Source organism: Ascaphus truei, chromosome 16, assembly GCF_040206685.1.
Source record: "Ascaphus truei isolate aAscTru1 chromosome 16, aAscTru1.hap1, whole genome shotgun sequence".
Classification (NCBI taxonomy): Eukaryota; Metazoa; Chordata; class Amphibia; order Anura; family Ascaphidae; genus Ascaphus; species Ascaphus truei.
In genome coordinates this window covers 52,335,927-52,351,798 of record NC_134498.1, presented here as the reverse complement: position 1 = coordinate 52,351,798, position 15,872 = coordinate 52,335,927, and the positions used below count along the sequence as shown (strand labels likewise).

The 15,872-nt window shown below is 51.7% G+C and overlaps 1 protein-coding gene across 2 annotated transcripts in view; it reads right to left on the bottom strand.

Annotated features, from left to right (window-relative positions):
• The window catches only part of EFNB1 (ephrin B1), a 67,005-nt gene extending 58,080 nt beyond the window's left edge, over positions 1-8,925 (bottom strand). Inside the window, exons 1-2 of one of the 2 annotated variants that reach the window (XM_075573582.1) lie at positions 8,617-8,925; positions 8,278-8,564 (exon numbers count right to left, since the gene is read on the bottom strand). In XM_075573582.1, coding sequence (XP_075429697.1) covers positions 8,278-8,384 — 107 coding nt within the window. In that variant the 5' untranslated portion in view covers positions 8,385-8,564; positions 8,617-8,925. Of the gene's footprint in view, positions 1-8,277; positions 8,591-8,616 lie in introns of both variants that reach the window. The other variant, XM_075573581.1, reaches the window with a different exon arrangement.
• Between the last annotated feature and the right edge of the window lie 6,947 nt (positions 8,926-15,872).

Here is a 15,872-nt window from a genome sequence, read left to right as displayed (position 1 = left end):
TTCTGTATTTCTGGTAGCGCCAGTGTCAGCTTTTTAAATCAAGACCTGAAAGGCAATTTTTACAGGAACTGAATTGAAAAATAGGATGTTAATTAGAGTACAAACCAGTTACGTGGCTGAGAGTTTATTGCTACGAGCAGCAGCCACATTAGGCAGAAGTAGTGCCTGCACCACATCCCCTAGGAGAGCCCTGTGAACCGTACTTGCTTAGTGTCTGCATGCAAAACCCGTCACATCCTTTTAGCGGAGAACGTACTAGAGGAGGAAAGACGTCATCCCCTGGGGTGCCTTATTGCATTCGACTCTAAAGAGAAGTGGGAATTGCACCGTGCTGCTTGCTACCTGCGAGAGTGCCACGCTGAATATTAATCCGTCAGTCCTGGAGAATCGCAGCATTTAGATGCCATGGAGAAACAGACTACACAAAATAAACCTGTACTCTCAATTAGAGCGGAATACATTAAATCCAGGTGCTGCAGAGCGAAATATAGGCGGAGAAAAATGAATAGTCAAGGCCTGAAAATGAGCGCTCGTTAGGCAAACAATCCCCGTTCCTGTCGCAAACCTGCGGCCGTACACTGTCAACGCAGCACGGTGTAATCAACAGAAACGCCGCGTCTTATTTACCGCACTGGTAAGAAAACCACTACAGCAGCAGAAATTCTGCAGCTTCTCCAACAACCAGCGGATCTGCTCCGTACCAAACCCGTTCACTGCCAGGACAACCGGTAAACCACACACAAAGTTTGGGATAAACCCACAGGAAAACCAAGCCTCCAAATAAAAGTATCTGTTATATATAACGGTGCCGAGAAGCTGTATGTTACGTTTTTAATCACACACATTGCAAAACCATTATTCCAAACGTGCATAAAGCGCGGCAGCACCGCATCTAACCGACCCCGCGGGACAGGTTTCCAAACTGCAGCAGGGAAAGGCAAGAATCCCTGCAGAGCAGCAAGAGAACGCGCAGACAGGTAACCCTCCGGCTGTCAGGCGGTCATACACTTATTGCCGTCAAAACGTCATCAATTGCCGCAGCCTTACCGTGACGGCAAAGGCTAGGTTATATTGTAGGCTTTTTATGGATCAATCGTTGATCACAGAAGCAGTTGTACAAACTGGGTTTCTAGATTATGGCAAAAATTAGACTTTAAAGGACATCCAATTTAAACTTCATTTCCATGTTAACCAATTGCTTTAGGGTTTTAAACATCTTGACCTAATCTCGCGATTTACAGCAGGACGAGCGGATGCTACAGACCGTCCGTCACCCTGCAGCTTCCCCAATGCATTTTCCTTCTATTTGTAAAATAATTACACATTTTCAAAATAAAGTCTGGTTTCATCTTTCTAACGGGGTCCTGTGTGAAATGGTTAGAAAGCAATAAGGCACTATTGATCTTTAACGTTGGGTTTATGTAATACAATATGAAGTATGCGACGGTTGAGCACCATTGATAAGAATATTTCAGCCTTGTTCTTTTTGGCCCATTTTTAGAAGCCCTAAAAGAAAAAAAATGGCACAGAAGGAAAGTTGGGACATTTATTTTAGTAATCTAGTGGTTCTGTGAAAGCGTAAGATCGTTCCGTGTTGAACCAGCAGACCCACAGCAGCCTGCGTCTGGTTATTTCGAAGTAGTGGCCATTTTGGAAACACCAAGAAGCAGAAATTCATTAAAAATTCTCAGAAAAACATCCCGTCCTGAACAAGAAGTTCAGCGCCTCGCAGAACTCGGTATGGAGAACGCGATGGGCTTTCTGCACCAGGCTTGCCTTAGAAACGTACGCCAGCATTTTAACAACGTAATGCACTGTAACGTTATAATAACATGAAGGTCACATTTCTCGGAGCGCGGAACGGCACATCACAAGTCTGCAAAATCCCCTTTGTGTTACCAGAGTTTGGGAAACAGGGGCCTCCGTTTATAATGGACCAACAAAGTGATTATCACAGACCCTCCTCCTGCCATCAGAGCCCCTCAATGTAATTAGGTGTAATGAAACGTCACTGAGCAGATTAAATATCCATATAGGCACACAAACCAACGCTATTACTGCACTATTGTGGTTAGAGGACCAGAGACCTCACAATAATAGGCAGACAAGACGGACTAGAGGGCTGACGCTCCGTTTGTATCTTTCCTGGGGCTGGATTCATCCTTCATGGGTGGAAACCGTAATATTTCTACTATGAAATTAGGTCATCTGCTGCAGCAGCAAGAACACCGTGGCACACCGAGTCCTTACAGAAATGTCTCCCTGACACACGGGCTCTCCCACTTTGCAGAACAGAGGTGGCTGCACGCAGCACTTTGCAAGTCTGTCCCCCTGGCAGTTGAAGTGGCGCAGCAATGAAGGGAGCCGGAGTGGGGAGCGGGCACCTAAACGTGGCAAGGTGTTAACATGTGTCAAAACGTTAAAGATGATGGAATTAGGCAGAAAGCACATTCCGCCCCCGACGCCTCACAGCTGTGCTCTGCTGAAGCACCCGTTCTGGCAGGAAGATAGGATGGTTTTCTGTCAGATGTTTCCTTTCCATACGCTGCATCCTAAACCAGCCGATGAGAGCATCTAACATCAAGCGCCCAGGCACAGTACCCCCATAAAGAGGGGGGACTTTCCTTAACCAGCATGAAAGGGATAACATACGGCAAGCTTTTACTTGTCTTTTCTCTTCTGTTTCCCCAAAATGGCAACTGCCCCCCCCAAGAAGAGGGGGATCTCCACTCCAAGCCTGGGAAGTAATTAGGGGAGGCTAAATCCCTGGTCATCCAGACTTTACCCAATCAAATTTACATTAAAAAGGGTTATGGCGCAGTTAAAAAAACAAACGGCAGAAATGTAATGTTTTTGTTTAAACAACCAACCTATTTACTCATTAAAAAGGAAACCTTCTCATACCAAACTTCCACCACCGAGTAACTCCCGGGACTGATAGAGGGATGAGAACCACATCCATAAAGCACATCCCGGCACCCTCTGCGCCCCCTACAGCGCGTCCCGGCACCCTCTGCGCCCCCTACAGCGCGTCCCGGCACCCTCTGCGCCCTCTACAGCGCGTCCCGACACCCTCTGCGCCCCCTACAGCGCGTCCTGGCACCCTCTGCGCCCCCTACAGCGCGTCCCGGCACCCTCTGCGCCCCCTACAGCGCGTCCTGGCACCCTCTGCGCCCCCTACAGCGCGTCCCGGCACCCTCTGCGCCCCCTACAGCGCGTCCTGGCACCCTCTGCGCCCCCTATAGCGCGTCCCGGCACCCTCTGCGCCCCCTACAGCGCGTCCCGGCACCCTCTGCGCCCCCTACAGCGCGTCCCGGCACCCTCTGCGCCCCCTACAGCGCGTCCCGGCACCCTCTGCGCCCCCTACAGCGCGTTCCGGCACCCTCTGCGTCCCCTACAGCGCGTCCCGGCACCCTCTGCGTCCCCTACAGCGCGTCCCGGCACCCTCTGCGCCCCGGCACCCTCTGCGTCCCCTACAGCGCGTCCCGGCACCCTCTGCGTCCCCTACAGCGCGTCCCGGCACCCTCTGCGCCCCCTACAGCGCGTCCCGGCACCCTCTGCGCCCCCTACAGCGCGCCCCGGCACCCTCTGCGCCCCCTACAGCGCGTCCCAGCACCCTCTGCGTCCCGGCACCCTCTGAGCGCCCTACAGCGCGTCCCAGCACCCTCTGCGTCCCCGCCACTGCTGGCAGTGAAGAGGTTGCGTTACAACTGGACTAATTAGAGAGACAGCGACGGATCAGGCCGCCCGTTCCGCCCGCACCAGCACTTCCCAGAACACTTTTATAGCCGGTGCAGCCTTTTAACAAGACTTTTTATAGAAACGCTTACATTTCTCTTTCTGTAACAGGAGGCAAAGCTAACTAAAAAGGTTGTGTTATGATTGAATATATCTGCAGCTCCTTCTCCGATACATGCTTGTTGATTAAATGCTTGCTGTTTTAGATTTCTCCAATTACATGTTCCTCTTACCCGCTGTGACCCCCCAGACTGCAGAACAGGCAAATGAACAGAAATGGGTCGCTGATAAGTGCATTTTCAGCCGCTCAGGACAGAAGCGATTATTTCTGTGACGTGGAGAGACCACTGCCAGCTTGTGAAGGTCAACAGGACTTAATGCTGCACCATTTCCAAACATTAAAAACACGTCCAGAGAAGACAAAGTCACAGAACACATTATCCCCCTTTTCGTTAAAGTATAAAATCAGCATTTGGACCCCCCAGCGTACGCGGACTTCACTCCCACTACAGACGCTTGCCATTTTAACATTGGTTAAGACGCCCCAGATCTCGTGTCGTGAGAGAACATCTTTCTAATAAATCCCACACAAGAAGGCTCGTTATCAGCGTACAGCTACAGTAAGGTTTATTACAAAGTCGGGGTGGCCTCTCAACCAGCCCTTGAAGATTATTCCACGAGTGGGAACCAGTCGGCGCGCGTGGCAAGTTATTTCTGGGCATTTCTTTAGGGTTTCAGGAAAAATACGATACAAAAAGCAGACAAAACAAAGTAGTTTTGTTACCTATCAAATGAGCATCACATGATTTGTTTAAGTTGCATTATAAATGTTGTGTCACAAACAAAGTTGCAAAAACAAATAATTTCCATGTAAAGATACAGAAGCATTTGCTGCTTTTCTTGGTTTCTCAAACTCTTGCTTTTTGGGGAAGTTGAACGGCAATGAAACGACATTTTTGTTCACAGAGCAAAATATAATTAAGACGCTCCTTCCATACAAGCGGAGGGGAAAAGATCACGGACTAATTTATCAGCAGCTTTCCAAAGATAACGCAATGTAATGGTCCTTAGCAAGGTACATGGAGACTGCAGCTGATCAGGACTGATTAGCCCATATAACCACTCTCTGTGAACTCAACCTTAACCCAATCTCCAGTGCGATTCTCTCTCCCCATCTACAGGCCTCAATAATCACTAACCAATTCTCAATGCGTTACGTGAAATCTGCCTTCACCACCTCTACTGGAAGATTGTCCCCAGCATCTACTACCTTGTGAGGGACTCAAACCTCACCCCAGGCTTTTCTAGTTTAGCCCCAATGCTGTCACCTATCGAGGTAGCGCACACTTACAAGGGAACTATACCAGCTGCCACAACCTGTTCTCCAGAGACTTTCTACAATGCCTTATTCATACCATTGTGGTACCAACCAGACATCTCTACGAGTGCCACGTTACCACGCACAACCCGACATCTCTACGAGTGCCACGTTACCACGCACAACCCGACATCTCTACGAGTGCCACGTTACCACGCACAACCCGACATCTCTACGAGTGCCACGTTACCACACAACCCAACATCCCTGCGAGTGCCAAATTACCGAACAACCAGACATCCCTGCGAGTGCCAAATTACCAAACAACCAGACATCTCTGCGAGTGCCACATTACCGCACAACAAGGCATCTTGGCGAGTGCCACATTACCGCACAACCCAACATCCCTGCGAGTGCCACATTACCGCACAACCCAACATCCCTGCGAGTGCCAAATTACCAAACAACCAGACATCTCTGCGAGTGCCACATTACCGCACAACCAGGCATCTTGGCGAGTGCCACATTACCGCACAACCAGACATCTCTGCGAGTGCCACATTATCACACAACACCACATGGGACTCCCCGCCAGGGGACAATTGTCTTCCAAATGCCCATGTGAATTATTCCTCAGCTCACCTGCAAAAAAAAAAACCACACACACACACACACACACACACACACACACACACACACACACACACACACACACACACACACACACACACACACACACAGAGTTGCTGGCGAGTCACTTCTATGCTCTCCACAGCAGTGCCCTTCCTTCACATTAAGTCCCACTTTGAAGAAAGGCGTCTTTGGTTTTTCATTTTTTGGGGGTCCGTGTAATGTAGCTGCCATGGTATTTCACCGCCTAGTAATGAATACTGCATGAAAGCCGAGTATAATAAAGAAGCCAATAATATAAAGACATTGATCAGCAAAACTTTCAAAAAAATAAAATCAGTGTGAAATCCGCCGCCCCCCGTCCCGCCGTTTAATAGGCAGACACTGGCTTGCAGTACAGGGGCACGGGAGCCCGGCTTTTTCAGAGACCCCATTTTAAAGATTCGACACTGAAAACCATTGTTGGGTCATTTAAATATTATTGTACCCCCCCCCCCCTCCACCAATGAAATAACATTTCTGCCCCAATTTAAGGTACATCATGTTTCAACAGCCAGAGGATTGTGGGCACCAGTCAGAGGCCTGCCGGGCTCCAGCACAACACAAGGGCAGAACCCCACTGAATGTCTTGTGGGGTCAGGTCCACGCGCTGCCACAGAGCCTGGTCCCATACCCGCCACCACCTCCGGGCACATCACATTCCCTGCCACTTCCACTCAACGGTAAGGGAATGAGAGCGTCAGCTCCTGGGGTCCAGTCCCAGAACACGCACGCCTCGCACATGGCGGCCGTGCCCAGGGATCACAGTTATCAGAGCTTCACAGAATATCAGCGGGAGGTTTCCCGTGGGCCTCGGGTCCCTACGGGGGTATTGCCTGCCCGTTACTGGGGGTTATTTATAGTCCCATGCAGTAACGTGGCATACATATACACATATACCCATACATACACACAGATTTTCCCAGCAGCGGACAGCGCTGCCCCGTTGCGCATAGGGTGAGGGTCTGGCAGTGACCCCAATAACCCAGGCCCAAGACCCCAACTCCTCCCAACAAATGTTTCTGTCGGAAAAGTGAGAGAGCAGAGTACTCCTTACCCCGGGGGTATCTCACTCACACTAACCCCTCATCCACTCATAACCCAAGCAAGGGCGTGAGGGGGCGAGCAGGGAGGGGTGGGTTAGGGGGCGCTTTTGGGGTGAGGGCAGCGCAGGGAGGGGTGGGTTAGGGGGCGAGCAGGGAGGGGTGGGTTAGGGGGCGAGCAGGGAGGGGTGGGTTAGGGGGCGCATTTGGGGTGGGTTTGGGGTGAGGGCAGCGCAGGGAGGGGTGGGTTAGGGGGCGAGCAGGGAGGGGTGGGTTAGGGGGCGAGCAGGGAGGGGTGGGTTAGGGGGCGCATTTGGGGTGGGTTTGGGGTGAGGGCAGCGCAGGGAGGGGTGGGTTAGGGGGCGAGCAGGGAGGGGTGGGTTAGGGGGCGAGCAGGGAGGGGTGGGTGAGGGCAGCGCAGGGAGGGGTGGGTTTGGGGTGAGGGGGGCTCAGGGAGGGGTGGGTTTGGGGTGAGGGGGGCTCAGGGAGGGGTGGGTTAGCGGGCGCATTTGGGGCGAGGGCAGCGCAGGGAGGGGTGGGTTTGGGGTGAGGGGGGCTCAGGGAGGGGTGGGTTTGAGATGAGGGGGGCGCAGTGAAGCAGTATTATTTCCAGGTAACAAAGAGGTATGTCTGGGTATCAGAGTATGAATTAAGTGTCAGGAAGAATTTGGGGTGTTACGTGGATCTGTGGGACAGGCTCCCGCCCGGAGTATTACTTCTGGGGTATATAATTTACTTCTGGGGTATATAATTGCTGGTATGCTCCAACATCTGGATATCCATAAAGTACCCGTGGTACTTGTGCGGAGAGTATAGGAAAGGAGGAAAAGGAGGAGTATTGAGGTATTAAAACAGTGTTCGGGGTACTCAAATGTGAGTATTCGGAGAAGCTCTGAGGAGTACCCCGGGGTAAGTATTAGCAGTATGGAAACGGATACTCCGGTAGAATATGCGGACATATTAGTAGTACTCGGGAAGAACCCGACTGTTACCCCGGGAGAGCTCTGCGGCTAGTACAGGTAATACTGGAAGTACCCGGAGTAACAAGGAGTATTATAGGCAAGTATTCCCACGGTAACCGGCCCTCAGCACAGGGTGCGAGTACCGCCCGAGCAACAGGAGTATTAGGGGAGAGAGTACCCGGGTGAGTAACAGGAGTATTAGGGGAGAGAGTACCCGGGTGAGTAACAGGAGTATTAGGGGAGAGAGTACCCGGGTGAGTAACAGGAGTATTAGGAGAGAGAGTACCCGGGTGAGTAACAAGAGTATTAGAGGAGAGAGCACCCGGGTGAGTAACAGGAGTATTAGGGGAGTACCCGGGTGAGTAACAGGAGTATTAGGGGAGAGAGTACCCGGGTGAGTAACAGGAGTATTAGGGGAGAGAGTACCCGGGTGAGTAACAGGAGTATTAGGGGAGTACCCGGGTGAGTAACAGGAGTATTAGGGGAGTACCCGGGTGAGTAACAGGAGTATTAGGGGAGAGAGTACCCGGGTGAGTACCCGCCTTACCTGGGGTTCTGCGAGCTCCATGTCACCGGCTCCAGGATCTTACTGAGCGCCGCGCACACCCGGCACAGGGCGAGCAGGAGCCCGAGCAGCGCCCCGGGACCCGCCATCCGCACACCCGCCGGGTCACCCCTCCCGGCACCCACCCACCCCGGGTATCCGAGTTCTCCTGTCAGGTATCCGAACCCGCCCCGAAACTCCCTCAGGTATCCGAGCTTCCCATCCCCCGGGGCCTCTCCGCGGGCTCCGGTCTCTCCGGGGGGCTCCGGTCTCTCCGGGGGGTCCCCGGCCTCTCACTCTCCGCGGGGTCCCCGGCCTCTCACTCTCCGCGGGGTCCCCGGCCTCTCACTCTCCGCGGGGTCCCGGTCTCTCCGCGGGCTCCCCGGCCTCTCACTCTCCCCGGGCTCCCCTCACGGCTCCATGCCGCTCTTGCTTCCTTTCTCCCCGCAGGGCTCCGGCACGGGACCGTTGCTCCCCTCCTGTGTCCCCTCGCTCCCTGCCCGGCGGCGCCGCCTCCTGCCCGCTGGGAGACCCGCTGCGAGCGCTAGGCGTCCGACTGTGCGCTCCCTGACAGGCGCTCCCGGCAGCAGCAGCGTCTGCGCCAGTTCCTGCTCCGCCGCCGTCCCGGCTCACACTGACCCGCCTAGCGCGCGCCGCTGCCACCACCCCCCGCCCCCGCAGGCGCGAGCTGGACAGCCTCGCTGCCTCAGCCAATCACAAACCACGGATCGAGGGTCCTGCGATGAAACCGCGCCTTGCCTGCCCCAGGTGGGGCGGGGACTACCGAGGGCACCGCCCCTTAAAGGGGCCGCAACCTTTCAAAGCAGAGTCAGTCATCAGTGTGTCTGTGCACTGTGTACTCACAGGGGGGCACACTCACTCACAGGGGGCAGTCACACTCACTCACAGGGGGGCACACTCATTCACAGGGGAGCAGTCACACTCACAGGGGGCACACTCACTCACAGGGGAGCAGTCTCACTCACAGGGGAGCAGTCTCACTCACAGGGGGCACACTCACAGGGGTGCAGTCTCACTTACTGTCCGTGTGTTTTGATTCTCTGTTGGGTCTGACTGTATATTTATTGCATGTATTACCTGACAGGGCTGTGTAGGGTTTGCACAGTGTAAGAAACACAATGGGACAAGACATAGTGTCCCCCCTACACATAGTGCCCCCCCTACACATAGTGTCCCCCTATACACAGTGCCCCCCTATACATAGTGTCCCCCCTACACATAGTGTCCCCCTATACACAGTGTCCCCCCTATGCATAGTGCCCCCCTTCCCTCTCCCTGCACATCCCCAGGGAATCAGAGGCCTTCTCATGTACACGTGGAAAGAATCAGAGTTACTATGTTGCCCATACAGGGGAGACCTGGGGTATAACGCAGGCTGCATCTGTACAAAGATGGGACATTTCCACACAACATTTGCTTTATTATTAATAATTATTATTAGTAGTAATATTTTCCAGGGGATCATAATGGTAAGTATTCATAGACACAGTTATATTATTAGACTTCCCAAGTCCCCGATTCTTTGTATTTGTGTGATCAGCCCTGTAATGTATGGGATATACGTCTCCCTGTAATGTTTGGGATATATGTCTCCCTGTAATGTATGGGATATACGTCTCCCTGTAATGTTTGGGATATATGTCTCCCTGTAATGTATGGGATATACCGCTCCCTGTAATGTATGGGATATACCGCTCCCTGTAATGTATGGGATATACCGCTCCCTGTAATGTTTGGGATATACGTCTCCCTGTAATGTATGGGATATACCGCTCCCTGTAATGTATGGGATATACCGCTCCCTGTAATGTATGGGATATACAGCTCCCTGTAATGTATGGGATATACCGCTCCCTGTAATGTATGGGATATACCGCTCCCTGTAATGTATGCAATATACCGCTCCCTGTAATGTATGGGATATACCGCTCCCTGTAATGTATGGGATATACCGCTCCCTGTAATGTATGGGATATACCGCTCCCTGTAATGTATGGGATATACCGCTCCCTGTAATGTATGGGATATACCGCTCCCTGTAATGTATGGGATATACCGCTCCCTGTAATGTTTGGGATATACCGCTCCCTGTAATGTTTGGGATATACCGCTCCCTGTAATGTATGGGATATACCGCTCCCTGTAATGTATGGGATATACCGCTCCCTGTAATGTTTGGGATATACCGCTCCCTGTAATGTTTGGGATATACGGCTCCCTGTAATGTATGGGATATACGGCTCCCTGTAATGTATGGGATATACCGCTCCCTGTAATGTATAGGATATACCGCTCCCTGTAATGTATGGGATATACCGCTCCCTGTAATGTTTGGGATATACCGCTCCCTGTAATGTTTGGGATATACCGCTCCCTGTAATGTATGGGATATACGGCTCCCTGTAATGTATGGGATATACCGCTCCCTGTAATGTTTGGGATATACCGCTCCCTGTAATGTATGGGATATACCGCTCCCTGTAATGTATGGGATATACGTCTCCCTGTAATGTATGGGATATACGGCTCCCTGTAATGTATGGGATATACCGCTCCCTGTAATGTTTGGGATATACCGCTCCCTGTAATGTATGGGATATACCGCTCCCTGTAATGTATGGGATATACCGCTCCCTGTAATGTTTGGGATATACCGCTCCCTGTAATACACACAATTCCTATTTGAATCTCCCAGGATCTGCAGTAACATGTTTTACACAAGGTGAGGTCTGAGTTTCACTGGTTAATAATGACACGTTTATAGATATTTTAAAGCTTCCTTTATTTTAAGGTTATATTAGTGGGATTAGAAGATGCCCGTGTGACTGTTTTATGTCCCGGATTTATATGCTGAGATCCAGGTGGTTGACGTTTGTGGTGATTTTGTTTGTGTGGTTTTGTTACAGTGAAAGTATTTTTATTGCAAACAGACAGAACTTTTCCATTTCATTGATCTTTCTCCGTCAGACTGGGCCAGTTCTGTGAGCAGAGGGGTCCAATAAAGCCATCCTTTTGGAAATGCAGAAGTATTAGGAAAATCTGCTGATGTAGGATTAGATTGTCCTCATGCAAACACCTCTCAAAGCGACCAAGAACCTGCCACACACAGGGGTTCCTTTACCATGGGAAGGGGTAACTGACATACATGGAGCTGGGTTTGTTATAGGAAGAAACTGCTTGTTGGACACTTGGCTGTGAGATAAGATTGATGGGCTCGGGCTTATCAGGAAGGGGTCAGACAATTCCTGGTCTGGAGCTGGTCTGGGAATTGACAAATTCTTCAGGGTAACACAGGCTCTCCTCAAACTCTTCTGGAAAAGAAAAGAAACGGGTGAATTTATTGTGTCAGATAATTGAAAACAAGCTGTATTTAGGGGGTGATAGGTACACACGGCTTTAGCAAGTAGAAAGGAGGCCAAAATATTTGGGTTGATATTGCAATGGAAAATGTAAATGAAACCCCAGTGTGTTTATATGGCAGTCCTGGGGGAACAGCAGGACAATAGCTGTGCCCCTATTAGGCGGTTAATGCACTTCCAGCTTTGTTGTGAAGGGGGAGGGAGGCAGTTAAGAATTTAAGAAAGTGCTAAAACTTTGGATAAACAGATTAACAGGCGGTTGTGATTTGTGAAGCTCAGTCCTTAAAAGTCACCACAGGCCCTGGGTGATCCCAGGCCAGCGGGGAGAGTGGGGGCTGGGGGGGGGGGGAGGAGGGGGGGGCTGGGGGGGGAGGGGGGGGGCTGGGGGGGAGGAGGAGGGGGGGCTGGGGGGGAGGAGCTGGGGGGGGGAGGAGGAGGGGCTGGGGAGAAGGGGCTGGGGGGGGGGGAGATGGGGGGGGGGCTGGGGGGGGGAGGGGGGGGGCTGGGGGGGAGGAGGAGGGGGGGCTGGGGGGGAGGAGCTGGGGGGGGGAGGAGGAGGGGCTGGGGAGAAGGGGCTGGGGGGGGGGGGAGGAGGAGGGGCTGGGGGGGGGGAGGAGGAGGGGCTGGGGGGGGAGGAGGAGGGGCTGGGGGGGGGGAGGAGGGGCTGGGGGGGGGGAGGAGGAGGGGCTGGGGGGGGGAGGAGGAGGGGCTGGGGGGGGGGGGAGGAGGAGGGGCTGGGGGGGGGGGGAGGAGGAGGGGCTGGGGAGAAGGGGCTGGGGGGGGAGGAGGAGGGGCTGGGGAGAAGGGGCTGGGGGGGGGGGGGTCTGCTTATTTAAGGAAGTCTTCTCTGTTAGTTATCTGATTTACAAGCTGTCTGTCAGTTAGAGACCCGAGATAAGGATCTCTTATCCTTTCTGAGGTGTTACAAAGTAACAGCCCAATGTAACATGCACAGACCAGATCAGCACATAGAGCTGGGTCACAGTGTATTCATATATTACAGCCTTCCCAGGGCTGACAGGGTTAATGAACTTCTTTACAACTGCAGTGATAACACATCTCTCCATGTGCCTCGTTTAAAAGAGATAGAAATGCATCAGCACAAAGCTTCCACTCATATTGTTGTGTTGCTGCTTTGAATTTTTGTTTCTCAAGTTAACAGGGCTTGGAAAGGTGCATGTTTTATTTTGCGGTGTGTGTGTTATTTTGTGGTGTGTGTGTTATTTTGTGGTGTGTCTTCACAAAGCCAAACTTTCAGGCAGCTTCTAATTTCTGCATCTTGGCCCAAAGTTGGATCTGTTCCCAGAACTCAGCACATCTAAAACACGGGATATTATTCAGAGAGAGGTGTGTGTGTGTGTGTGTGTGTGTGTGTGTGTGTGTGTGTGTGTGTGTGTGTGTATTAATAAAAAATAAAAATGATAAAGGAAGAGGTGAAGACGTAGAGGGTGTGCGGGATAAAGATAGGGGAGAATAAGAGGAGATTTGGGGTGCAGTAGGAGAAAGAATACAGGGAAGACAGATGGATGGGAAGTATCAGAGAAGGGACACTGTGTACTCCCACGTCCCACTACTTATAGTACATACACATTCAGTGCAAGAAACATGTCAGCGTTATATCTGTGAGTATTATCCCCTCCCAGACAGTAATGTGTGAGGACTCCAGGAGCCAGGCTCAGCAGCGGTATAATGCTAAACTGGGCCTGTAATTGGGAGAGAACTGACAGAGGGAGGATATTCAGGGATACAAGGTCACACTGTCCTGTCAGCTTGGTCTCACTATTATTTTTGACATTGATACTTTACTTTATTCTTTAGACTGAAAATGTACACACAGTGTGCCCTGTCACTCAGGCTTGGGGGGGGGGAGGGGATTCCTGTCACTCTGCCCCTTAGGTTGGGGTGGGGGGAGATTCCTGCCCCTCAGTGGGGGGGGGGGGGGGGGGAAGGGGGTCCTGCGCCTTAGGTTGGAGGGGGGGGGGGAGATTCCTGCTCTCAGGCTAGGGGGGGGGAGAGATTCCTGCTCTCAGGCTGGGGGGGGGGGGGATTCCTGCCTCTGGGGGTAGTTGTGTTTCTGTGCAGTAGATTACATGCTATGAGAGTGTTGGGGGGGGGGGGGTTCCTACCTCTGGGGGTAGTTGTGTTCCTGTGCAGTATATGTGAGTGTTGGGGGGGGGGGGGGGGATTCCTGCCTCTGGGGGTAGTTGTGTTTCTGTGCAGTAGATTACATGCTATGTGAGTGTTGGGAGAGGGGGGGATTCCTGCCTCTGGGGGTAGTTGTGTTTCTGTGCAGTAGATTACATGCTATGTGAGTGTTGGGGGGGGGGGGGGGAATTCCTGCCTCTGGGGGTAGTTGTGTTTCTGTGCAGTAGATTACATGCTATGTGAGTGTTGGGGGGGGGGGATTCCTGCCTCTGGGGGTAGTTGTGTTTCTGTGCAGTAGATTACATGCTATGTGAGTGTTGGGGGGGGGGGATTCCTGCCTCTGGGGGTAATTGTGTTTCTGTGCAGTAGATTACATGCTATGTGAGTGTTGGGGGGGGGGGGGATTCCTGCCTCTGGGGGTAATTGTGTTTCTGTGCAGTAGATTACATGCTATGTGAGTGTTGGGGGGGGGGGGATTCCTGCCTCTGGGGGTAGTTGTGTTTCTGTGCAGTAGATTACATGCTATGTGAGTGTTGGGGGGGGGGGGATTCCTGCCTCTGGGGGTAGTTGTGTTTCTGTGCAGTAGATTACATGCTATGTGAGTGTTGGGGGGGGGGGGGGATTCCTGCCTCTGGGGGTAGTTGTGTTTCTGTGCAGTAGATTACATGCTATGTGAGTGTTGGGAGAGGGGGGGATTCCTGCCTCTGGGGGTAGTTGTGTTTCTGTGCAGTAGATTACATGCTATGTGAGTGTTTCTGCTGGTTGCAGACTGCATGAACCCGCTCACTCATGGAACAACAGCGGCCCCTGCTGATAGCCCCGGGAACTGCATGCAGTATCTGGGGAGTCCGATGGGAGGGAAGTCACAGGGAAGGAAACAGCCTCCCACTTCAAAGTAAAGGAGACCGTTTCCATACTGAGGTGCTTTTGCCTCCCCTGGTATAGTTATAGTGGGTGTATATTAGTACAGGTGGCTGTGCAATGCTCTGCAGAGTGCACAGGAGACGGAGGGTCTTATTTACATTTCATAGAACATTTCCAAACAAAGAACGCACATTATGTACAAACTTACAGGGTATTAGCTCAGCATTAGTTCCAACCTGTCTCCTCTAAACAGCACCTTCACATTTCCCTTATACACATTTTAATTGAAACTAAATAAGAGCCTTACCTGCCACATTATTAGCTGCTCCCTTTAAAGGATTAATTTATAAACAAACATTTTCAGCCACCTTAAAAAAAACAAAAACGTATTAATGTTTCTTTTTCCCACATTATCCCCCAATGACCCAAAACTCTTAGTGGCCCCCAAAGGTGGGATCATGTCCGAGTCTGTCCCTATGGAAATGTCCATATTATGCTCCTCTTCGGATAAGGAAAGTTCCTCTATGTCATCAGAGTCTTCAGCTCCTGAACCCCAATCCTTCCTAAGAACAGAAAAAAGATTCGTTACAGGCACCTGAGGAACCTTACCAGCAGGACCTGCAGGAAGTCGAAGAGTCCCTCCAAGTCTTTTTACTGTAACCTTCTTCCTTCTTTTAGCCTGTATCCAAATCTGCATTCTGTCTTTATTGCCCACCAGGATTACACTCTTGGTAAATTCATCCAACGTATTCTCAGATTGTTCTCCTGGAAGTGAGTTTGAGGAGGTTCCCTCTAAGGCAGTGTTTCCCAACTCCAGTCCTCAGGGAACCCCACCAGGTCAGGTCTTAAGGATAACCCTTCCCAAGCACAGCTGATTGACCCACCTGTACTGGAGCAGGGATATCCTTAAGACCTGACCTGTTGGGGTTCCCGGAGGACTGGAGTTGGGAAACACTGCTCTAAGGGATCTTCTAATATTCCTTGGGCCATGCCAACACAATCCGTAATCTCTTCTTCCACCAGTAGATCTGGGCAAACTTTGTCTGCAGGTGGATCTGGGCAAACTCCTTTCCCAGGCTGATCTGGACAAATTCTGTCAGCAACTTTCAAGGCGCGATCATAAAGTGCTTAATTTTCTTCAAAATCCACTTCCTGCGCCCATATTCCTGAAATATTGTGCCATGCTTCTGCACAACTCCGATATGAATG